The sequence below is a fragment of the Mesoplodon bidens genome (assembly GCF_964165515.1).
Source record: "Mesoplodon bidens genome assembly, chromosome: 1".
In the NCBI taxonomy this organism is placed as follows: domain Eukaryota; kingdom Metazoa; phylum Chordata; class Mammalia; order Artiodactyla; family Ziphiidae; genus Mesoplodon; species Mesoplodon bidens.
Window position 1 is genome coordinate 173,784,612 of NC_138176.1, and position 25,412 is coordinate 173,810,023.

Here is a 25,412-nt window from a genome sequence, read left to right on the forward strand (position 1 = left end):
AGGAAACATATCTTCTAATATTACCTTATAGCTCCTAATATATAATCGACAGCAAATATTAAACAGGGCAATTAGAAAATATTAAACAGTTTACAAATGTCATATGTAAACTTTGAAGAGAAATTATTTTGTTTAATAGGGCAGTTTTATTTTTATTTTTTGGAATTTGTTTTTGGATTTTCTAATGGGGCTTAGAATATTTATGTAGAGTTTTTGTTGTTTGCTTTTTTGTCCCAGAAGATCTAGGGTTGTGCAGTCATTGTGATGATTGAACCCAATTCTGATGCATGTGATTGAGTTGATAGAGGAAGAAATAATGGTAGACTTTGTCACAGATGAGAAATATTAAACACTAATATGGGCTATATAAGTCAAATTTATATGGGCAAATAAAATGGGATATTTCTAACCACATTTAATAGGGAAAGTTGAGATGGTGTGCCCCAGTTCCTAGTTCAAGTATAGAAAGAAATGTCATTGGACTCAATACTGTGGCCTTTCAGAATCAGATGATACCCTCTACTGGCTAAATGTGGGATTGCGTTTAAAAATGAATGGCTGGAAAGGGAGGGGATATGGAAACATATGTATATGTATAACTGATTAAATTTGTTATAAAGCAAAAAATAAAAAAAATAAAAAAAAAATGAATGGCTGGAAAGGAACTGCATTTCCAGAGAGACACATCAAGAGGGCTTGAAAATGGGCATTCCAAGGGAATTCATGACAGGCCTTCCTTGCCATATGTCAGCACCCCTGATGAACAAAATAGTCCAAGAGAATCCCCAACCAGACCCTTTTGTCTACATGGATGATTCCATCATGAACTTCGAGGTTGATTCACAGATACCAGCTGGTCCCACAAAATGGAAGAAGCCTCACGAACGCACCTCATTCACACACACAAAGCATGAAGAGTTGAAGGTTCTGTTTAGCTGTAACATGTTTCCAGATAAAAATCTCCAGAGAGAACTTGCTTTAAAACTCGGCCTACCGGAGTCAACAGTAAAGATTTGGTTCAGGAATTGGCGGTTCAAAAAGAGGAAGCAGCAACAGCAACAAGAGCAGCAATCGGTCCTTCCAGCCAAGAATGTGCCCACAGCATCAACCAGTCCTCATTCTTTTCTCCCTGCAGTTTCAGATTCCTATAGCTCCCACTCATCTCAGCCCTTAGACCCTTTCCATTGGGCAGGGGGCTCTATCATCACTGAGATTGCTACAAGTGATGTCCAAATGCAAGATCCTCAATTGGAGAGGCTAGTGGCCTCAGTTCCTGCTTTGTACTCTGATGCCTATGACATAGCACAAATCATGGAACTGTACAGTTTTCCTGATGAGGATGAGATAGCCAGATCTTCTTTCCACTCTCTGTGTTAGTTTCTCTCACCGACAAGGCCCAGTTAGAGTAGAGTTCCTCTCTTAGCACCTTTGCTGATCCAGCTGTAGGTTTATCTCCTGGGCAAACCTGCCTCAGTATGACAAACTGGAGCTTTGCAGCCTACAGTCTGAGAGACAGCCTGGAATTCCAGAACCCCTCCAGTATGGCACACTTTGGATGTCTCTGATCAAAGTACTAATAAATATCAGACAGTATAGAAAAAGGATCTTCATGCATCTTGTACATGCTCTTGCCTTTGTCTGCTTTTAACCCAAATATCTGGCTCAGTGTTGCTTTGATTTCCATGGAAATGTAAAAACGAGGAGTTTCCTGCAAGTATAGCTCAGTACTGCACAATCAGCCCCACAACTCTCCCTGGAGAGGCCTTCCTAGTCCCTTCAATGGCCAATGAGACTCCAAAATTCCCTCTTCCCAAAACTATCTTTGACTTTTTAAAAGGTCAGTAGCCTTTAGGGGTCATCCACTTTTAATGGCAGCAGGTTTATAAACTTACATTTCCAACAAACTTGACAGCTAAGCTAATTTTTCAGCTATATGATTAATGAACAAAATTAATGGCACTTCTCAAAACCAATAATAAAGAAACACATAATAAAATAAGTACCTCTCAATGAAAAATATAAAGTATCTAGGAATTAACTAAGAAAATTAAGACCTCTGTAATGAAAAGTTTAAAACGTAATAATGGACATTGGAAATGTTTTGAATAAAAGACATTTGAAGCCATAAAATAATCAATTTAACAGGGTTAAATATAAAGCATGTTCTCCAAACACAATGGAATGAAAATAGAAATCAATAGTAGAAGAAAATTCAGGAAATTCACAAATATATGGATATTAAAAAGCACACTCCTGGACTTCCCTGGTGGCGCAGTGGTTGAGAGTCCACCTGCCGATGCAGGGGATGCGGGTTCGTGCCCCGGTCCAGAGGGATCCTGCATGCCGTGGAGTGGCTTGGCCCGTGAATAAAATAAAATAAAAAGCACACTCCTAAATAACCAATAGATAAAGAAGAAATCAGAAGGAGAATTAGGAAATATGCAAAGATGAGTGAAAACAAAAACACAATATACCAAAACTTACAGGATGAGGCTAAATCAGTGCTTATGAAGAAATCTATAGCTGCAAAAGCCTATATTTAAAGAATAAGATCTCAAATCAACCTTTTTTTGAATAGGAGGGAAGCTGGCCTAGTTATATTAATATCTATCCAGTTAAACTTTAAGGCAAAACATTTTGTTGGAAGTAAAAGTATGTTAGACAAGGATAAAGGGAACAATTAACCGAAAGATACAATAATTCTGAATTTGTATACATTTAACATATTCCCAAAATATATGAAGTAAAAATTAACAAAACTCTTGGGGAAACTTAACAAATACATAGTCATAATAGATGATTTTATCCATAGGTCAAATGAATAAAAATTTCGTATGGGTAGAGATTTTAACTGTACAGTTAATAGGCTTGATTTAATGAAAGTATATAGATTTCTGCATTCAACTGGTAGAGAATACACATTCTTTTCAAGTGCATAAGGACTACATATTAGACCATGAAGCAAATCTTAACAAACTCAATAACATACAAACAGCATTCTTTGATCATAAGGCAATTTAATTAGAAAAAATTCCAACCTCTCCCTCAATTTAGAAAGTAAAAAGAACATTTCTAAGCAATTAATCAAGCATGGGAGAAATTATGTGAATAATCTGGTAGCATACATTATATAATAACAATAACTGGATTAGCATTCACTGGGGGAAAGTATTAGAGATAGTGGCAGTAGCAGGTTTGAATGTCCTGTTACCCATCACATTCTGGGTCATCACAGAGGGATCTTGCAGGGCAAGACTGCAGACCTAGGGTAGAGATATTGGCCCTCAGGTTGTGAGGTTTTTTGCTTATTTTTTTTTTTAAATTACTTTTGATTTTTTAAAATAGTCTTATTATTATTATTTTTTGCAGTACGTGGGCCTCTCACTGTTGCGGCCCCTCCTGCTGCGGAGCACAGGCTCCAGACGAATGGCCATGGCTCACGGGCTCAGCCAGTCCACGGCATGTGGGATCTTCCCGGACCGGGGCACGAACCTGTGTCCCCTGCATCGGCAGGCAGACTCTCAACCACTGCGCCACCAGGGAAGCCCTAACAGTCTTATTTTTTAGAGGAGTTTTCATTTCACAGCAAAATGAGCAGAAGATACAGAGATTTCCCATATAGCCCCTGCTCCCACATACACACAGCCTCCCCCACTATCAACAACCCACACCAGAGTGGTCCATTTGTTATAACAGATGAACCTACACTGATACATCTTTATCCCCTAAAGTCCATAGTTTACATTAGAGTTTGCTCTCAGTGTTGTACATTATACGAGTTTTGACAAGTATGTAATTGTCATGTATTCACCATTCACATAGGAGAGTTTCACTGCCCTAAAAATCCTCTGTGCTCCACCTATTCATCCCTCCCTCTCCCCTAATCTCTGGCAACCACTGATCCTTATCTCCATAGTTTTGCTTTCAAGTCAATAACTTTTCACCCTAAGAAACTAGAAAAAGGAGAGCAAAATAAATCCAAAGCAAGAAGTAGGGAAGTAAAGGCTGAAGTGGAAATAAATGAAATAGAGAATAGAAAAGCAATAGAGCAAACCAATGAAATCCAAGCAAGCTAGATTGAGAAGAAGAAGAAGAAAAAGAGGGAGAAGAAGAGGAAGAAGAAGAGGAAGAAGAAGGGGAGGAGAAGGGGAAGGGGGAGGGGAGGAGAAGGGGAAGGGGGAGGGGGAGAGGAGGGGGGAAAGGGAGGAGGGGGAGGAGGGAGAAGAGGAAGAAGAATCGAATTACTAGAATCAGAAATGGGATGTAGCTACCAATCTTACAGAAATAAAAAGCATTATAAATAAATATTATGAAAAAAATGAATGGCTGTTTTTGTTTTAAAAATAGGGCTGGTTGTTGTATAAAAGGATTGAACAGTGCAGAGTATTGTAACATAATATAGGAAAAATTATAAATGTGAAGAATGAAGCCAATGTATCACTTGAATAAATATTTTGCAAGTGAAACTAATATGGAAATACCCATAATTGAAATTTCTTAGCCCAATGATCTATTTTTTAACAATGGAAGTAGGTCACAGGGAAGAAACACAGCAGGGGCAAAATATATAGATCTCCTGCCCCCATCTTCAATAAGAGATTTGAATAATCCAAGCTATTTAAATTACTTTTATTAGTTAAATTACTGTTGTAAGGGTGATTGGCAAATATCTAGAGGTGAGATAAGAACTGCTTTTCTCTGGGTACCCTGACCTAATTTCTGTTAAAAATAATTGGAATAGTCTTAAGTAATTTAGAACTTTGATAGGTACAGGGAAGTATCATTTAGCATGTTTGTTTTAAATTTTTTCTTTCTATATTTTAAATTCTTAAAGTCTGTTTGGAAATTACAGTGTTTGGGGCACGTAATGACATGAAAGTTATGTTTAAAAGCTTGAATTGGACAATATGTTATTATTTCATTGCAAACTTGAAAAATATAATTTCAGTCTGATTCTACTGTTTAATGTTGCCTTTCACTGGTATGTTGCTTTAAGAGCACCCATCCCCCTTTCCTGTTTGAGCCACTGTGTCCTGTCAGTCATCCTGAAATACACTAGGGTGCTTGTCAGGCTGTTTGCTTACAAATGCATCATAAGCCAAATTGTGAGCCATAATAGTGGCACTGAATTTCTAAACACCAGAACTTGCTTAGACAGTTGGTTTAGTATCTGTATATGGGCAATACTCTGTCCTGCAGTAGGTGAGTGAAGTGTCAAACTTTTTAAAATCAAATTTTGCTATAAGGCAAATCCTAATTATAGATTATGTGTTACTTGGCTAGATAACTTTGGGGGAAATTAAAGGACATTATTTCTATAAAATGAGATGAATTGAAACTACTATGTTGTGCATTTATTACTTTTATAACTAATTTTCCTTTTAACAACACTAAACTCTAAACTACTTTATGAAAGTTCCAATTTTATATATACTTTTCCAAGTAGATTAGCAGGCATTTCAGTTTTAAATAAAAATGTGATTCTCTTACATACTTTTTCTTTCATGTCAATTGAGGCAGACTCAGTTGAGCAGAGGCTCAGTTCTGGTATTTGAAGTATTTATTAGTGGCTTTAAAAATAGCGCTGAAACAAATTCTTGTGTGCCAATGCCCAAGCTATAGTAGTTTTATATCAAAGCACTTAAAAATTCCTTCTCTGTAGCTGAGCTATTACTATTTGAGTAACTGTATACAAGACACTGGAAACTTTACATTCTTTAGACACAAAAGTTATGCAGCAAGCAGGTTCTTTGTGCAAACAATTTAATTTCTATTATGGGCCTCTAAACTTAAATTGTGCGTGGATACTTTTCCTGTATTTTCTGTATGCAGCCTTAATATTTTTAAAAAGAGAATTAATAAAACCAAAAAATAGGAACTTGTGATTTTGATACTTGTATGTTTAATATGGTAGAGAATAGTTAAGAGGCTGCAAGTAGTTACAGTTTTAAGGCTTTATCTAGGGTAAATGAGAAGAGATTGCTTTTGTAGATACATGGAATGATTATTTATTTATTCCTTACCTTGTTCTAGAAAGGATTTAAGGTGACTTACAAGGCTATGTGAAATTCAGGAAAGGATAAAAGTGGAGTGAAAGTAGAAAGAAAAATACGTATGAGATATAAAACAGAGCTGGGAATAAGGCTGAGCTGCAGCAGTTCTTGACTATGGTTTTATGACACTGGTGTATGATGGATTGATGGGAGAGAAAATATAGGGTTATATATAGAAATCTTATGGGGGAATTTCATGCAAACTAGCTATCTCCCTTACCAACGGTGGCAGTCCAGAGTGGGAGAAGTATGTTGGACAGTGAATATTAAATATACTTTAAATGTCACTCGTGTTTTGGTGGAAAAAAAAGTGGAGAACTGCTTCCCTTTTAACCCACATGCTGATTTATATAGGCATAAGTGTGGCTTTAAGTTTTCTAGGAGCAGAATAAAATTTGGTCTGTTACTTAATTCAGAAGAATGATTAAAGAGGTGTAGTTTTTTGGAAACAAGAAGTTATTTAAATAAGGTCATATATCTACATATTAGAACAGACATGATCAAGCCCATGTTTAAAATATATCTGGCAATTCTGTATGAATCTATGAATCTAGTCCTGGTATTTTTAAATTTTTCTGAATAGGTTATTAGCTACTTTCCTTCCTTTTACTCAATTTGGTTATAAATTTAACTTGAATTTCAACTTCTGTTCCATCACAATTAACTGGATCAATCTAACTTAGAAAAAAGTTGTTGGGTAGGAGGAAGGAATTCAGAGGCAGGACTTCTTAATGTACTTTGATCTTCAAATACTCAAAAACCAACTACAGTGTTGAAGATGCTGGACTCAGTGTTGCACATCCTGCTAAACCTGGCTTGTATAAGTGAACAAAGTTAGAAACTCACTGCTTTCACCCAACAGTATTGAAAAGGGACAAAAATGTAGCAGTTAAAGTTTTGCTAAGGATCTTCAGTGATATTTTCAGGTATTAAATTAACATGATGAGTCAGGGCCAATCATTTGGCTCCGTTTTTTTAAATATTCCGTTGTTAACAATAAAATCAATAAGAAATGATTATCTTTTTAAAAAAGCACTACAAAAACAAAGAAAATACTCAAAGCTTTTATTTTTGTAGTTTTGTAAACACATATGCAGGTTGACTTAGAGTTCTTGCCAGAAAAAATTATCAATCGGATAGATAACACATCAGCTGCATGGGATGAGATTGTGGATAACCTGGACACACATATCTGAAACCTGGGAAGCAAATATTCTTAAGAAGCTAAGTAGGATGTAGGCACCAAATAAACTGAGTGATGTATCAGAGTGGTCAAGGACGCTTAAGAAAAACAAATTAGCTTTCGAAAGCATTAGTTCAGAGATCCTAGTGAGAGATCCATTCAAAGAGCTTATAGAGCCAATGGATATGAGTAGAAATCTGTAATTATATAGTAAATGAAGTAATCGAGAAATATTTTTTGTGTCACTGGGGTAAGAGATAAACAAAAGAGTTTTTAAAAGTCAGATTTATTAAGGAAAAATTGATATGCATTAAATTCACTCTTTATAAGTTTACAGTTTGATGAGTTCTGAGAGTTATATACAATCATATAATCACCACCATAAACAAATAGAACATTTTTATTTGAGTCAATCCAAAGTTTCCTTGTGCCATCTGCAGTTATCTTCTCCCTTAACCCTCAGTCACTGACAACTACTGATCTGTTTCCTGTCCCTATATTTTTGCCCTTTCAAGAATGTCATATAAGTGGCATCATGCAGTGTGTAATTTTGTCTGACTCTATCAGTTAGCATAATGCTTTTGTGAGATATTCATGTTGATGCCTGTATCTATTGCTCATTTTTTCTTGCATAACATGTGACAGTATGATGGTATCATAAATTGTTTATTTACCTGTTGATGGAAATTTGAGTTGTTTTCAGTTTCTGACTCTTGTGAATAAGGCCCCATAAACGTTTGCATATAGGTCTCTAGGTGGACATATACTTTCATTTCTCTTAGGTAAATGTCTAAGGAGTGGAATTGCTAGGTCATAGGGTGGGTGCATGTTTAACTTGATAAGAAATTTCCAAGCTGTTTTGTAAAGTGGCTGTACCAGTTTTCATTTTCACTAGCAAATGTGTGCGATATCCAGTTGCTTCTCATCTTTGCTAGCTCTAGTATTGGGAGTCTTTTTAATTTTAGCCATTACAGTAGGTGTGTAGCAGTATATATTGTGACCTTAATTTGCGTTTCTCTACTGACTTATGATGTGCATTTTTCATGCGCTTATATGTCATCTTCTTGGTGAAGTGTCTTTTCAAATATTTTGCCCATTTAAAAAACTGAATTTTTTAAAAAAGATTTTGATTTTTAAATATTATTTATATTTTCTGGATATAAGTCCTTTTTCATATATGGGTTTTAAAAATGCTTCATCCCATCCTTCAGCTGTGTTTGCCATTTCATTTTCTTTTCTTTTTTTAAAAAAAATATTTATTTGGCTGCATGGGGTCTTAGTTGAGGGATCTTCTTTGTGGCATGTGGGATCTTTTGTTGCGGAGTGCGGGCTCTTCCTTGCAGCGCACGGGCTCCTCTGTAATTGTGGCACGTGGGCTCAGTTGACCCGCGGCATGTGGGATCTTAGTTCCCCAACCAGGGATCGAACCCACATCCCCTGCATTGGAAGGTTGATTCTTAACCACTGGACCACCAGGGAAGTCCCTGCATTTCTTAACATTGTCTTTCAAAGAGCAGAAATGTTAAATTTTGTTGAAGCAGTTTACTGATTTTTTTTTCTTTTATGGATCATGCTTTGGATGTATCTGAGAAGCCTTTGCCTAACCCAAGGTTACAAAACTTTTCTCCTATGTTTTCACTGAGAAATTTAATAGGCTTAGGTCTTATCTTTAGCTCTATGATCCATTTCAAGTAAATATTTGTATATGGTGTGAGGAAAGGGTCAAGGTTCCTGTTTTATGAGTGGCTATTCAATGATTTCAGCACCATTTGTTGAAAAGACTACCTTTTTTCCCATTGAGTTACCTTGACACCTTTATTGAAAATCAATTGTCCATTTAATATTATGTCTAATACACGAGTCTGGGTTATCTCACTTTTGGTAATGTTAAAATTGATCACTGCATTCATGCTCTGTAAGCCTGATTCTCATAGTTCCCTACTAATCAGTCACTTAATGATTTTAGCCTTCATATTGGTAATTATTGTATAGTCTATTATTATTATTATTATTATTTTTTTTTTTTTTGCGGTACTCGGGCTTCTCACTGCTGTGGCCTCTTCCATTGCGGGGCACAGGCTCCAGATGCTCAGGCCCAGCGGCCATGGCTCACGGTCCCAGCCGCTCCGCGGCATGTGGGATCCTCCCGGACCGGGGCACGAACCCGCGTCCCCTGCATTGGCAGGCGGACTGTCAACCACTGCACCACCAGGGAAGCCCTAGCCTATTATTTTTTAAGGGGCTGTAAATGGTGACTTTATCATTCTATAATTCTTTATTAGTTTTATCAGTTGGGATCATGCTATAAAGAACTCTTCCCCTATTATTTCATTAGTCAAAAGTATAGCTCATACCAGAAAATTAGGAAAATACTTGATTATTTCCCATTGTTTATCAATTTTCAGAAAAAGAGGATGGTGTTCTAGCAACTTTGGAAGGTGACCAATGAGTTTTTTTTTTTGAATTTTTATATGTGGGATATATTTCAGAATATTGTAATTTTTTATTCTTTTGATGCTCAAATTTTCCCATTTTTGGCCATTGAGAACCCCTTTAAATTGTTTACTAAGCATTTTGACAAAACCCAAGTGAGCCTTGATTTCTAGCACAAGAAGATGTTCTAGGCTCATTTTGTACATTTCTTGCACTAGATCTTCAATCAGCCTTTCCACCGAGGAGCCTAAGTCTTTTTAGTGGAAAATAGTATTTAGGGAACATAATCTGTGCAGCAGGTTGCCATTGTTGCCCAATATATATATATATATTTTTTGTGAACATAGCTAGGAAATAGATTTTTTTTTAGGAAGGGAAAAATATATAATCAGATCATACTGATATTTCCAATTCAAAATAAGATTATAGGGCTTAATTTAAAATTTTTGATTTTATATTTGTATCTTTTTTCTTATTTATTTATTTATATCGAAGTATAGTTGACTTACAATATTATATTAGTTTCAGGTGTACAACATAGTGATTCAAATTTTTTTAAAAAATATTTATTTATTTATTTATTTATTTGGCTGTGCCAAGTCTTCGTTGCCACACACAGGATCTTCATTGTGGCATGCAGGGTCTTTAGTTGCAACATGCAGGATCTTTAGTTGTGGCATGCAAACTCTTAGTTGTGGCATGTGGGATCTAGTTCCCTGACCAGGGATCAAACCCAGGCCCCCTGCATTGGGAGCATGGAGTGTTAGCCACTGGACCACGAGGGAAGTCCCTCAGACTTTTTATAGATTATATTCCATTTGTAGTTATTATGAAATATTGGCTATATTCCCTGTGCTGTACAATATATCTTGTAGCCCATTTATTTTATACCTAGTAGTTTGTAGCTCTTAATTTCCCATCCCTATCTTGCCCTTCCCCTGTTCCCACTAGTAACCACTAGTTTGTTCTCTGTATCTGTGAGTCTCTTTCTTTTTTGTTATAGTCACTAATTTGTTTTAATTTTTTGATTCCACATGTAAATGATAACATACAATATTTGTCCTTCTCTGTCTGACTTATTTCACTAGGCATAGTACCCTCTAAGTCCATCCATGTTGTTGCAAATGGCAAAATTTCATTCTCTTTTTATGGCTGAGTAGTATTCCATTGTATTTATATACCACATCTTCTTTATCCATTCATCTGTTGATGGACACCTAGGTTGCTTCCATACCTTGCAATTGTAGATAATTCTGCTATGAACTTTGGGGTACATGTATCCTTTCAGATTAGTGTTTTCATTTCCTTTGGATATATACCCAGGAGTGGAATTGCTGGATCATATGGTAGTTTTATTTTTAGTTTTTTGCAGAAACTCCATACTGTTTCCCACAGTGGCTGCACCAGTTTACATTCCCATCAACAGTGTACAAAGGTTCCCTTTCTCTACATCCTCGCCAACATTTGTTATTTATGTTCTTTTTGATGGTAGCCATTCTGACAGGTGTTGGGTGATATCTCACTGTAGTTTTAATTTGCATTTCTCTGGTGATTAGTGATGTTGAGCATCTTTCATGTGCCTGTTGGCCATCTGTATCTCCTTTTTCTCTTATGCTGGAAATCTTATTTCCTAATAGCATGAATATAATTATTTATTTGTTTTAGCCTAATGTGTGTGTATACACATGTATGTATACATATATAATAAGAATATATATATCACACATATATAATAAGAATACTAAGTGTAGTTTAAAATTACTTTGACATTCTTTTTGTCCTGGAGGATATCCCTCTAGGATTAGAGTAAAAATACTGTTTGTTTGTTTTTTAACTTAAAAAAGCACTTTTTAAAAATTTACTTTTTATTGTAGTATAGTTCTGTACAATATTATATAAGTTTCAGGTGGTTCATAATTTTTGTAATTCACAGTTTTTAAAGGTTATACTCCATTTATAGTTATAAAATATTGCTTTTATTCCCTGTGTTGTACAATATATCCTTAAAGCTTATTTTAAAAATACTGTGTTTTGAAGTTCCTTGAAATTATTTCTGCTTATGAAACTAATGTGAAATATAGTTAAGGTTTATATTTTTTGTTTACTTCTGATTTTTCAGGATTGATTTATGGGTTAATTGCTTTTTACTTAAGTAAAACATTTACGTGGCTCCAAGGTCAAAACTCTAAAACTAGGTATATTCAGAGAAGTCTAGCATTCATCTCTGTCTCCTCTGCTCTGTTCTTTCCCTCGTCCTAAGGACAACAATTTTAATTTGTTTTTGGTTTATCCTTCAGGGTTTTTTTTTTTCTGGTTGTTGTTCTTGTTGTTTTACTCAGCCATAAAAAGAAACGAAATTGAGTTATTTGTAGTGAGGTGGATGGACCTAGAGTCTGTCATACAGAGTGAAGTAAGTCAGAAAGAGAAAAACAAATACCGTATGCTAACGCATATATATGGAATCTAAAAAAAAAAAAAAGGTACTGATGAACCTAGTGGCAGGGCAGGAATAAAGACGCAGACATAGAGAATGGACTTGAGGACATGGCGGGGGGAGGGGGAATATGAGGTGAAGTAAGAGTAGCATCTACATATATACACTACCAAATGTAAAATAGATAGCTAGTGGGAAGCAGCAGCAGGGAGATCAGCTCGGTGCTTTGCGACGATGACCTAGAGGGGTGGGATAAGTAGGATGGGAGGGAGGGGATATGGGGATATATGTATGCATATGGCTGATTCACTTTGTTGTACAACAGAAACTAACACAGTATTGTGAAGCAATTATACTCCAATAAAGATCTATTAAAAAAAAAGAAAATATAAGCAAAAATGCAAGCCTTTTTGCAGTCACAGCTTTCTTATGTAAAGGTAGTATAACTCCTCTGTTTCCTTCATTAATCCTTATTCATATACATTTTTTGATTCCTCTCCTTTCTTCTTTCTCTCTCTCTGTCTCTTTTTTTTTTTTTTGGCACTTTTTATGTAGTGTTCCCATTACTGATATTTGTATACCACCAGACATTTACTGAAGAACAGTGTAGGGAGGATCAGGCTTAGGAGGGAGTGAGTTGAGGTTGTTGGGAATTTTTACTTTCTTACCAAAGTTGTTATTTTTTTGCTCCTAGGAACATTTTCCTTTCATTGTTTGGTGCTCCAAAACTCAGTGTGCTTCATGGTAAAGTCCTTTAAGTCACAGACTATTAGCACTGTAAGCTGATGATTTAACATCCCTTCTTTCCTTGGCTCTACTTGACCTCTAGCAGTTCCCCTGGCTACGTGGGCTTAGTCACAGGCAGAAATGGCATGTCATCGTGCTAATCCTGACTTCTCACTTTTGTGATTCTACAGTCTCAAACTGGGTCTTTCAAATAGGGATATGCCCTTTGATTACTGTACCTATCCATGCCCTACATCTTAATTCTCTAATCAAAGGACGCTTGGACAGGAATTTCAGGGTCGTGGCACTTTTAGAGAAAATTATTTCCTGTTGAGGTGTGTATAGACTTTCACTTTCCTTTTTAAAAAATTTAGTCAAGATTTCATTTTATTTCTTTATTCGTAATTTGGGGTAATGCCAAGTTTCCTTGAAGATGGAGGAAATTTTGATTTTGAGTTTTTCTGTATTCCATTAGTTTTGATGGAAGGAAGTGACATAAACATGCATTTATTCTACCATATATTATAATAAATCCTAGGAGATGGTAGGATGATGATGGTGATTCTCTTAGAGTTCTGTATAGTGTACAGAGTAAAACATTGCTTACTTCTACCATGAGTGTGTATGTGTTTGTGTGTGTGTGTGTGTGTGTATGTGTGTTTATTAAGATGTAAAGAGGGTTGTTTGAGTTGAGATTGAAAAGATGAGGAAGTATTTGTTGAGTGGCTATTGGGGAGGAGTACTCCAGGCAGAGGGAACAGAGTGAATAAAAGTCTAGGGGAATGAAAGAGTACCGTCAATTTAGAGAACGTCAAATTCTTTAGCATGAATGGAGTACAGGGAGGAGGTGTGTCAAAGACAAAGAAGATGCTGGAGAGATAGGGCAAATTGCCTTGAGTCATTCAGTGGAGGCTGAACTTTATTGTGTCCAGATGAAGAATCATTGAGGGTTTTAAGCAGGGGGTTGGTGTAACATTATCTTATTTTATATTAGAGACATCACTCTGGGAATAGTTTGGAGGGTGAATTGGAGGTTGTGAAAAACTAGAAGGGAGACCGGTTATGGTATCATTGCAAAGTTTAAGTAAGTCTAACCAGGGTTGAACTGAGGAGGTACCAATGTGAATGGAGAGGAAATGGCCAATATAAGAAGAGTTAAGGAAGTAGAAACTGTGTGACTTTTCCACTAATCTGTTATGAAGAGAGAGGCAGAGTGAAAGAAAATATTCTGGGATGACATTCAAGTTATAGGTTGGGAGTGGGTGCCCACTGTGTGGTGATGTCATTAATCTAGATCAGAACTGAAGATGGCGGTAACAGGTTTTGAGGAAGAGATCATGGAGTTCAGTTTTGAGGTGGCTGTGAGATGGCCCAGTGGGAAATGGATCTGGGGGCTCTGAAGCTCAGGTGAGAGGTCTGGACTGTTGAATCAGAGGCTGTAAGTTGAACTGAAACTCTAGGATGAGATTGTTCTGAAAGTACAATATAATGTGGAGCAGAGACTAGCACGTAAGGGATGGATCCTGGGGTTTAGACCCCTAGTTAACAGGAGTTAGTAGATAAGGAGGAGCTAGTAAAAGATACTGGGGAAGAATGGCAGAAGGGTAGAAAGCGGTATTTTGAAGCCAGAGGAGAAAGTCTTTTGTTTACTATAGAAAGAATACTTAGCATGTGGGATGAGAAATGGTTAAATAGGGTTAATAGGTATATAGCTAGAGTTCCTGGAGAAAATTTTAAAAACTAGTGGTAAAATAGTGAACTTGGATGGTTAGATTGAAGATTCTGGCAGATTTAAAACCTCTCTTCAGAGAATATGGAAGAATGGAAAACCAGGAGTCAGAGAAGCAGCTGAAGTTCTCAAAACAGTTATATACTATCGGTTTCCCCCAGTATATTAATAGATTTGTAGAAAAATGAATGTAGTGTTTTCAAAGACTTTGGTTTTATTTTCTCTATTATGATAAGCAGGCTCTTATTTATTTCTAGGTAATCAGAGAACAAAGAAGTAATGGGAATTTTTTTGCTTCAAATTGAGGTTGGCAAGAATTCTACTTCTTTCACTATTTTCTGTTTTGTTCTCTGCTTTTCAAAAATACCAGGCCTTAGGAGAATTCACATATATTTGAGCTGTCTTATAATATTATGGAGTGGAACCGACCCATAGACCCATTGGACTTGCAGCAACAAAAGCTCCTGTCACTTTCAAGGTGTATATGAAAGGCATGTTACTTCTGCCCTGGTTGCTTAAACTTGATGCTTATAGCTGAAGGTTATTCTTGTTCTGGGTGATTCAGTGAAAGCTTCTCTGAGCTTTCACACACTAGATTATCTTCTTCTTAGACTTCAATTGGACTAATTTAGTTCTTTGGCTTTTTAAATAACAGGTAGGTAACATTTATGCTGGGCTTATATGAGATAGGATCTCAGTTCTGGCATAATTTTATATGGTACAAAATGTCCTTGAATTGAAAGGCATTGCTACACAGAATAACCATGGGGCATTTTTGTCCTTTCTTCATACCTGCAATTTTGAAAATGTGTGCCATTGTGAAAGGCAGGGTGAGCTTTTAGTGTGAACTGGCATTTCATAAAATAACATAAAAGGTGTGTTATCAGAAGAGGGGTAATAAGGTCATCTTATAAAATTCTTATATACAATGTTACTTTTCATTTAAATCAGAAATTGAATTACAACCTTTTGCTTTATTTTGGAGGGCCGTTAGACTTGACCACCCATTCACTACAAGAAGGATATAAGACCTAAATATAAGTAGAATCTGATGCTTTCCTTTGTTTTATTTCATATTAGTTAAGTCAGTCTTTTGGATTTTTTGTTTGTTTTCTGTCATTTTTTGCAGCTGTCATGTAGGTTGTGTGTGGGGAAACAAGTTTTATTTTGGTTACTATGAACAGAGGAAGCAAACGTTTTAATTTAATTTAATTTGAGTCTTCTCATAAAGAATCGATAAAACTCGTAATTTTTGGGGGAGGAGCTCAATTTGATTATTTTTCAAAAAACATCAGTAAGATGACTATCCAAAAGTTGTTAAAAAGAACTTCAAATGCTTCCAAGAAGCTTTTGAAAGTTTGAATTTAACATGCTAAAGATATTTACTTTTTATTATGAAATGTAACTTTGTCGTGTTGAAACCCAGAATTCTTAGAAGTTAAGGAAATAAAAAACTCAGAGTCTTGGGGATCTGGACATGTAGTGCATTTAACAATTGTAGCCCTAACTTTAGTGCATACCTTTTATGTATCACTCTGGAATTGCTTTCAAAGGGCTCAAGATCCTTTATGAGGCCATTATGCATTAGGAATTTTTTTAAAAAAAGTATTTAGGCATGTTGCATTTCTAATTAATGCACATGTAGGAAATATGCCTTAGATTTTGAAGTCAAGAGATCCAATGAAATGAGTCACTAGAGGGAAGCTTTGTTTTAAGCCCTTTAGTTATGGGAACTAAGAGTGAAAGCATTCTTGCATTCTTGAATAATAATTACAAGCTCTATAGATGAAAGCAATATGTTTAACCTAAATGTAGACAAGTAGATTCTGCTTTCTTGTTGAAAAGGGGATAATAATATCAACTAATATTTGTTCAGCCCTTAGTAGGTGTCTGAAGCATGGGCTAAGTTATGACTTTTATATGGATTTTTAATTTTAATCTTCAAGATCCTTTTGAAGAGGGTACTCTTATTATTCTCATTTTACAGATGATAAAGTTGATGTTTAGGGAGGTTTACTAGCTTGTCTAAAGTCACCAGTGAGCAAGGAACAGAGCCTAGATTCTCACCCAGGCAGTCCAACTTCAAAGCCTGTGCTCTTAATTACTGAGATCCAATGGTGATGAAATGTAGGAGAATTTAGGAATCCTTTAGCAGACAGTAGGAGTAGGGGAGCAGCAGTGTGTCTCACACTGGCTGCTGCATATTGCCCTGCTGTGGGGCTGAGTGGAGCTGAAATCTAGCCCTCCCTCTGCTGGACAAACTGGGGACCTTCCTGCTAATACCTACTGGGCTACGTTTACCCTTTTTCTAATTGGTCTGCCAGAAGAGCCATATTTTACTAGTTCAATCAAAGGCAAATTTTAAAAATTAATTAATTAATTAATTAATTTGGCTATGCAGGGTCTTAGTTGTGGCACACGGGATCTTTAGTTGTGGCGCATGGGATCTTTAGTTGTGATGTGAACTTTTATTGTGTCATGCGAACTCTTATTGCGACATGTAGGATCTCGTTCCCTGACCAGGGGTTGCTGCATTGGGAGTGCAGAGTCTTAGCCACTGGACCACCAGTGAAGGCCCTCAAAGGCTAATCTTAATTCTATAAAACTCTGAGTACCACTGCCTATATTTCCATTCACTCACAATAGTCCTTTGACTCTGACCTGTCTCTTCCTGTCTGCTTCCTCCTTGGTTGTCTCATTCCATCCACCTTTATGTTGACAACTCTGAAATTTGTATTTTCATCCCAGACTTCTCTCCCAAACTCTGCTCTCATATATCCAACTGCCTACTTAACATCTTTGCTTGAATGTCTAATATGCATCTCAAATTTATCGTGTCCCAAACTGGGCTCTTCATCTTCCTGTTCCTCCTCTGCAGCAATCTCTACCTCTGTTACTGGCAACTCCATCCTTCCAGTTGCTTCAGACAAAAAACTTAAAGATATCTTGTGTTCTTTTTATCCTGTGTTCAATATGTCAGGAATTCCTATTGGCTCACAATATATCTACAATCTGACCACTTCTGTACACTTCTGCTGCCACCACCCAGGTCATCAATATGAATTTTGTTGTGTTTTTGAGTATTTAAATTGTTTATTTTCTCATTAATGTAATGTTGAATGATCACAAAAATAATTTTAATAAAAACAGTAAAGAAATATACATATACTCTTGCATGGAAACCTATAAACTTAAGGAAAAAATAATAACAGAGAGCATTTGAATGAGGGGAAAAAAGAGAGGAAAAGAGAAGTAATTTTATTATAGAATCTTGGAAGTCTTCTCCTAAAAGTGGAAGAACTGATGACTTTTTACCCTACCTCTGTGTCAACTGCATGTCTTAGAAGATTGAGGAAACAACGAAAGAGCAAATCTGACCAAAAAGAAAGAACTTGGTGATATGGAGTTCTAGAAAGTTTGGGCAGGCTGATCCTTAACATTTGTAGTGAGCAGATTGAAAGTATAAAATTGAGGCCTGCATACCATACTTATATATGTAAAAGCTACAAGTCAAGCTAACAAGCTACTAAAGTAGGTTCTATCCTCCTATCTTTCTACCTTGAGAAATATACCTTCAAAATGACCTGGAAGGTATAGATCTGTATTTAGAATTCTTGTACTCTTTGAAATTTCTTGTTAGAATGAGTTGTTGGATGGGGAGCTCACCCCTGACCTTGATGGTCAGCTTCCTTTTCTTTCCACTTGTGGCTCTGTCTTGCACTTGAGAGGCCTTGGGTACATGCAAGTGGACAGCCCAGCTTGCATGTCCAAGCTCCATACATACTCATTAGCAAACAGCTGCCTCTTGGCTACCTCTCAGGTATAAGGATGGGCATGTTGTAATTCACTCTTGGAAGGATGGATTTCAGGAAGAGGCTGGCATAGGCACTGGGAGTAGGCTTGGGCTGATTGAGCAGAGAGTTGGGGGTACTGGATAACCTGAGTGTGTCAGAAAGGGTACATATGGGCTCTGAGAGGACACATCACCTTGGTCTCATGTACTCTTCCAAAGCATGATTGAATGTGTGTCCCCCATGACCTCTCAGAGTTAACTGCATTTAAAAATGAAATGCTTGTTAACTAAATGAATTTAAAATTGCTATAAGCTCGGGCTTCCCTGGTGGCGCAGTGGTTGAGAGTCCACCTGCCGATGCAGGGGACACGGGTTCGTGCCCCGGTCCGGGAAGATCCCACATGCCGTGGAGCAGCTGGGCCCGTGAGCCATGGCCGCTGAGCCTGCGCATCCAGAGCCTGTGCTCCGCAGCGGAAGAGGCCACAACAGTGAGAGGCCCACGTACCGCAAAAAAGAAAAAAAAAATTGCTATAAGCTCAATTTAAAGCAAGGAATAAAGTGGAGTAAAGAAAATTCAGGCATTATGGACAAAGAGAACTTGGGGAGACGGGAAGGATCCACATGGGTACTTTGTTCTGCCTTAAGGACTATCCCTGGAGACATCTATTACTGCTGTCAAGAGATTTGTTTTCTTCCCTTTGATTCTGAAAACTGGGATTTTAATCTAGTCTGCCTGTCTCCAAACCCGTACCTTTCCTACTTTATGAAACTGTCTCTATTGGATAGAAGTTGAAAAGTGGCAGATTTCAACTCAACATAAGGAAGAACTTTATAAAAGTAATCACTGGCATCTAATGGTATAGTGAGCATCTCATTTCTATTCATCCAAGCCCAGTACATTGTTGAAATGAAGGACGCTGTAGGAGGTGTCCTTGAATTGTTTGGGAGGTACTTTTTAACTCTTAAAATTTTGTGGGTTATAAAATGCAAACGCCTTGGGGTATAATATCCACAACGTAGTTGAATTTTTGTTTTGGATTCACATTGTGTTATTGCTACAAGAGGTCTAACAATTTGTCAGACTTTGACCTTGCTTTGACTTCATTTGCAAAATTCTACAGTTTTCTTCCTATTATTACCTTGATCTCCAAATCAGTTTCCTGAGTTGACTAGAAAATGTTTTTATACTATACACAAAGTGATTAGTATGTATTAGTGTTTTTAATAGTATAGTCAATTTTGGAGTATATAGTTGTATTTAAATGCTTTAAATTATTAGATTTGTCATAATTGTTTCCTTTGAAACTTTTAGCATAATTATCTTTGTTTTTAATATCAAACTTTGCTGAAGACACATGAAAGAATTATAAATATTATGAGTATATTTGATTATAAGCCATATTTGAAATTCACTATTTTGACTATGTACAAATTTCTATGGTAAGTCACTGGGAACAGTCTTTGGCAGATTCCTCTTATTCTCAAGAATACTTCACATATCCATTTTTGCAATAAGAGAATCATGGAGTGTAGCCATGTGGCATATATTGGGTTGGCCAAAAAGTGCCTTTGGTTTTTAAGTAAAAATAAAAACACATTTTTCATTTACACCAAGAACTTTATTGAACAATGTATTCACCCTTTTGTTCTACTACCTTCTGCCATTTTTTTAGGCAACTTCATAATTCCGTCTTCCCAAAACTTTTAATCTTTTTGAGCAAAGAACTGTTCCAGGTGCCTTTTATAGTCTTCCAGGGAATTGAAATTTTTTCCATTAAGAGAATTTTGTAAAGACCGAAATAAGTGGAAATCTGAAGGTGCAATGTCTGGTAAATACGGCAGATGAATCAGAACTTCCCAGCCAAGCTGTAACAGTTTTTGCCTTGTTGTCAAAGAAACATGCAGTCTTGCATTATCCTGATGGAAGATTATGAGCTTTCTGTTGACTAATTCTGGATGCTTTTTGTCAAGTGCTGTTTTCTGTTGGTCTACTTGGGAGCAGTACTTGTTGGAATTAATTGTTTGGTTTTCCAGAAGGAGCTCATAATAGAAGACTGCCTTCCAATCCCACCATATACAAAACATCACCTTCTTTGGATGAAGACAAGCCTTTGGTGTGGTTGGTGGTGGTTCATTTCTCTTGCCCCACAATCTCTTCCATTCCACATTATTGTACAGTACCCACTTTTTCATTACTGGTCACAATTTGTTTCAAAAATGGAACATTTTCATTACGTTTAAGTAGAGAATTGCACGAGGAAAAATGGTCAAGAATGTTTTTTTCACTTAACTTATGTGGAACCCAAACATCAAAGCAATGAACGTAACCAAGCTGGTGCAAATGATTTTCACTGCTTGTTTTGGATATTTTGAGTATGTCGGCTATCTCCCACATGGTATAACATTGATTGTTCTCAGTTAATGTCTCTGTTTGATCACTGTCAACTTCAACTGGTCTGCCCGGCCATGGAGCATCGTACAGCAAGAAATCTCCAGCACGAAACCTCACAAACCACTTTTGACATGTTTGATCATTCACAGCACCTTCTCCATACACTGCACAAATCTTTTTTTTTTTGCATTTCGGTTGTTTTTTTTACCTTTCTTGAAATAATAAAGCATAACATGCTGAAAATGTTGCCTTTTTTCTTCCATCTTCAATATGAAAATGGCTACACAAAAATTCACCAATTTTGATGTCTTTTTTTAAATGCACGCTGATGACGGCTGTCACATACAATCTAACAAAATTGTTTTGAATGAAGTTAAAGACAACTAAGTGCTACTAGAGCCATCTTATGGAAAAAACCGAACAAAGCTTTTGGCCAGCCCAATATTTGGAGAGCAGTAAGCCTTCTAGGTTCTACAGTATTTGCCTCTATTTAAAAAAATTGTTATTACTAATCTAAGAATTAGATTACATCAAGATAAGAGCCAATATGGAAGATTTTTTGTTATAGGGTGTTTTTGTTTGTGCATCTCTCTCTGCACATGTATCAGATATATGGTGTGGAAAGGTCTTGGTGAAGCACTGATCTTTTCAGTTACATGTACACAAAGACATCATGATTATCTTTGGTTATATACAGTAACACATTTATGGATCCAGGGGAAGCGTCCAGTGAGTGGGAGAGGTTGAAGAGCAAAGATATGATGATTTTATAGAACTAGACCAGTGGGAGTTGAGAAAGGGTAGGAGGAGAATGGGGGTAGACTCTCAGGGGAAGAAGTTGGGAGGGAACATGGGCCCTACCCTGAGATTCTGATTTCCCTTAGGGGTTGGAGGCATAGGTATAGGAAAAAGAACAATCTTCTTTCCTAGAATCACTGAGAGTGAGAGGAGTCTTAAAAGGACTGATTCTGGATAAAAGAGACACCATGAAAATATGTCCTCATTCATTCATTCATTCATTCATTCATCTATCCATCCATAGTCCATTCATAGAATCAACTAGTCAACTAAAAACAAAACAATTATCTGCCCTTATATCTAAAATAATAAATAGAGAAACTAAAGTAAAAGTCATACATTCTAATTCTTTTTTTGTTTTAGTTTCCATGAGTATCATAGGGAATATCAAGATATTTTCTAGGGGCAGATTCTTATGTTCTCTTAGCCTGCAAATATAGGAAACTTTGAAAGAAAATAGGTAACAGTTAAATGGAAAGATTTGTGCATTGATAGTAACACACATTCCTGTAGACTCTAAGTTTATTTTTAATAGACTAAGTTATATATAGGATAGATGTGTTTCTTACTGTTTATCTCCGTGAACCTTCAGTAAATACTTGCTCGGTGATTATTGACTGTGAACAAGTTAATACAAATCTGTGGGCTTAGTGATCTGGGTAATAGTCTTCACAGCGGATGTGTTACTTTGGATATGTTATGAAATTCCACATATGGTCATTTGATATATGTATGTATTCTTATGCAAAAATCTCACTGCATCGACTTTTAAGATTAATGTTCATGTCTTACAGAATGGCTTGCAATTTTTTTCTTATTTTGTCTTGCTCAAATATCAATGCCTTCTCAGATTGGTCATTTTATAATAACTATGCCAATTTATATTAGTTTTTTTTTCTGTACAGGAAAATAAATTGCCCCGAACTTTCTTCTCCAGATCAAAACCCTCAAACAGTTCCCCAGACAAATAGAGACGTAGCACCTGTAGAGACATAGCACCTGTCTTCCAAATTCCTACCTGATTCCTCATCTGAGTTGTCATTAACAATAGGCAAAATATGGGCTCCGGCTGTCCTAGTGCTATGATTTCATGGAAGTCAAAGCACTTGCTTGCTGTAAGATATGTCTCACCAACTCAGCCATTCTTTTTCACTTAAGACTCCTGATCAAATGCAAAGTCACCTTGACTGGTTATTATTTCAGTCATGAACAAACTAGTGTAGATTAATTTGCCAGAGGACCTAAGCCCAGAAGCATGACCTCAGAGGACAGTTGGGGAATATCTTTTTTCTCTGTTGGTGGACTTGGCATCCTCGTCCTTTGAGGGCTACAACTGATAGCAGGAGGAGTTGCTTGAATACTAATCTCACGTACACTATGATTTTCATTAGTGCCTTCCTTTAGAAATTATTTTTCTTTATTAATAACTGTCTTTTTGTTTTTGTGCACAGGCAGTCATGTCAGCTGAAACGCCAATCACACTGAATGTCAATCCTCAGGATCTGCAGGTCCAGACATTCACTGTACAGAAGCTGCTGGAGCCTCTTATAATCCAGGTATTAATACCATGGAAATTACAACGTGTAGTAACTGTAAAAGAACTAAAAAACATAGGAAAAATAGATAATGAACTAAGGAAAGATTTGATTTTTGTAGAATGAATATGTTATCTAAAATTGTCCTTCAAAATGTTTTTAAAGTGTACAAAAGTATGTATTTAGTAATAGTAAAATTCTGAAAGTTCTTTCCCAGATTCTCTTTTAAAAGCAACAGAAGTAATAATACACGTATGCAATTTTCAAAGTAGCTTTATGTAAATTATCTTGTTTGATAATCATGAAAACTGAGTGAAGCAGGCAGCATGGTTAAAACCATCCTTGTTACATAGATGAAGAAACAGCCTAGAGAATTTCAGAGACTTGCTCCAAAGCACCTGGTGGCTCATTTGTCAAATAGGAAATTATTTTTTAAATAACAAAATGTATGAGAAAAGCAGATATTCAAGGCATTCTGTGATAAAGTCTTTCATAAAGTAAATAATTCCTTGATAATATGCATAATGATTCTCTGACTTATTTATTATGTAAGCCCAGATTTTATTCATTGGCTTTTCTTAAAGCAGAGCTTGAAGAAACTTATACTATAGTATAGATTTAAATTTCTTGTTTTTAACCCAAAATTTGCGAGGAAACCCCCCTTTAGGCCTACCTTACATCATACATCCTAAGACAAAGTGTCCCTTTTTCTAAGACCTTGAAGTACTCAAGGGTTTCTTAAGGGAGAATCAACAGTGACCTTACCTCTGATAATTAAAAAATCTGCTTGTCTTCTTTGTGAAGTGGATGGTGGGGAGGGGAGTAGCTCTGAGAATAGGCTTTGTACACTTTTTTACTTAGCACAGTCAATATCTCCTACTGGAAAGACAATTCAAAACAAGTGCCTCACTGATGATAGCTTAGTCATGAACTTTGGCATCTAAAAGGCACTAATATCTGGTATGAAATTGATATTAGATGATTCTGAGACTCCACTGAAGTCCCTATCTTAGCCACCCACAGAATGGTCTTATGTTAAAAAGAAACAAACAAACATGTTCATTGTTTTTCTAATAGAGTTCACTAAAAAAATTGGAAAAGAAAAACAAAACAAAACAAAAACCCAACGAAAAACCAGAAAATAAAAAATACAATTTTAACAGTAAGAGGTAAACATTAATATTGTGATGCATGTACTTCCAGTACAGTAAAGTTATGGGTGATTTTTGTTATCTTCTTAGTACTTTATAATATTAAAGAATGTAGATATATCTTAAATATATAAAGCATATATATATATACAAGATGGTGATGGTACCATATATATAGCTTTTATCTTATTCTTCTATTTAAAATGATATTTTAATAATTTCTTCATTCCTTGTAAGCATGATTTAACAAAACTGCTGTTTAATTATCCTTTATATGGCTGCACCATAGTTTTTTAAAGTAGCCTCTCGTTTTTGGACATTTAGGTTGTTTCTGTTTTTTACCATTATAAATAATGCTCTTCTGAACATCTTTGTACATAAATTTTTGTCATCCGTTCAAATTGTTTCCTTAGAAATAGTTACTAAATGTAAAAGTAAGTGGCCAACATAAGAGAATTCTTATGCTTTTTCATATATATTACCAAGTCTTTTGGAGCAGGTTTTTTTGTTTGTTTGTTTGTTTGTTTGTTTGTTTTGCGGTACACGGGCCTCTCACTGTTGTGGCCTCTCCCATTGCGGAGCACAGGCTCCGGACGCGCAGGCTCAGCGGCCATGGCTCACGGGCCCAGCCACTCCGCGGCACGTGGGATCCTCCCAGACCGGGGCACGAACCCGTGTCCCCTGCATCGGCAGGCGGACTCTCAACCACTGCGCCACCAGGGAGGCCCATGTTTGTTTGTTTTAATTAAATTTTTTTCTTATTACTCATCCATTTTATACACATCCATGTATACATGTCAATCCCAATCTCCCAATTCATCACACCACAAGCCCCCACCCCTTGCCGCTATCCCCCCTTGGTGTCCATGTGTTTTTTCTCTACGTCCGTGTCTCAATTTCTGCTCTGCAAACCGGTGCATCTGTACCATTTTCTAGGTTCCACATATATGCGTCAATATACGGTATTTGTTTTTGTCTTTCTGACTTACTTCACTCTGTATGACAGTCTCTAGATGCATCCACGTCTCTACAAATGACCCAATTTTGTTCCTTTTTATGGCTGAGTAATATTCCATTGTATATATGTACCACATCTGCTTTATCCATTCGTCTGTCGATGGGCATTTAGTTTGCTTCCATGTTCTGGCTATTGTAAATAGTGCTGCAATGAACATTGCAGTACAT

The 25,412-nt window shown here is 36.5% G+C and overlaps 1 protein-coding gene and 1 pseudogene across 2 annotated transcripts in view; both read left to right on the forward strand.

Annotated features, from left to right (window-relative positions):
* Positions 1-25,412, forward strand: part of CTNNA3 (catenin alpha 3) — a 1,660,471-nt gene that overhangs the window by 23,314 nt on the left and 1,611,745 nt on the right. The window contains exon 2 of the mRNA XM_081238023.1: positions 22,993-23,097. Within this exon, the coding sequence (XP_081094149.1) occupies positions 22,999-23,097 (99 nt within the window). The 5' untranslated portion in view covers positions 22,993-22,998. The remainder of the gene's footprint in view (positions 1-22,992; positions 23,098-25,412) is intronic.
* LOC308629281 (arginine-fifty homeobox-like) lies at positions 703-1,565 on the forward strand (annotated as a pseudogene). The gene has a single exon. The product of its transcript is annotated as an arginine-fifty homeobox-like (transcript).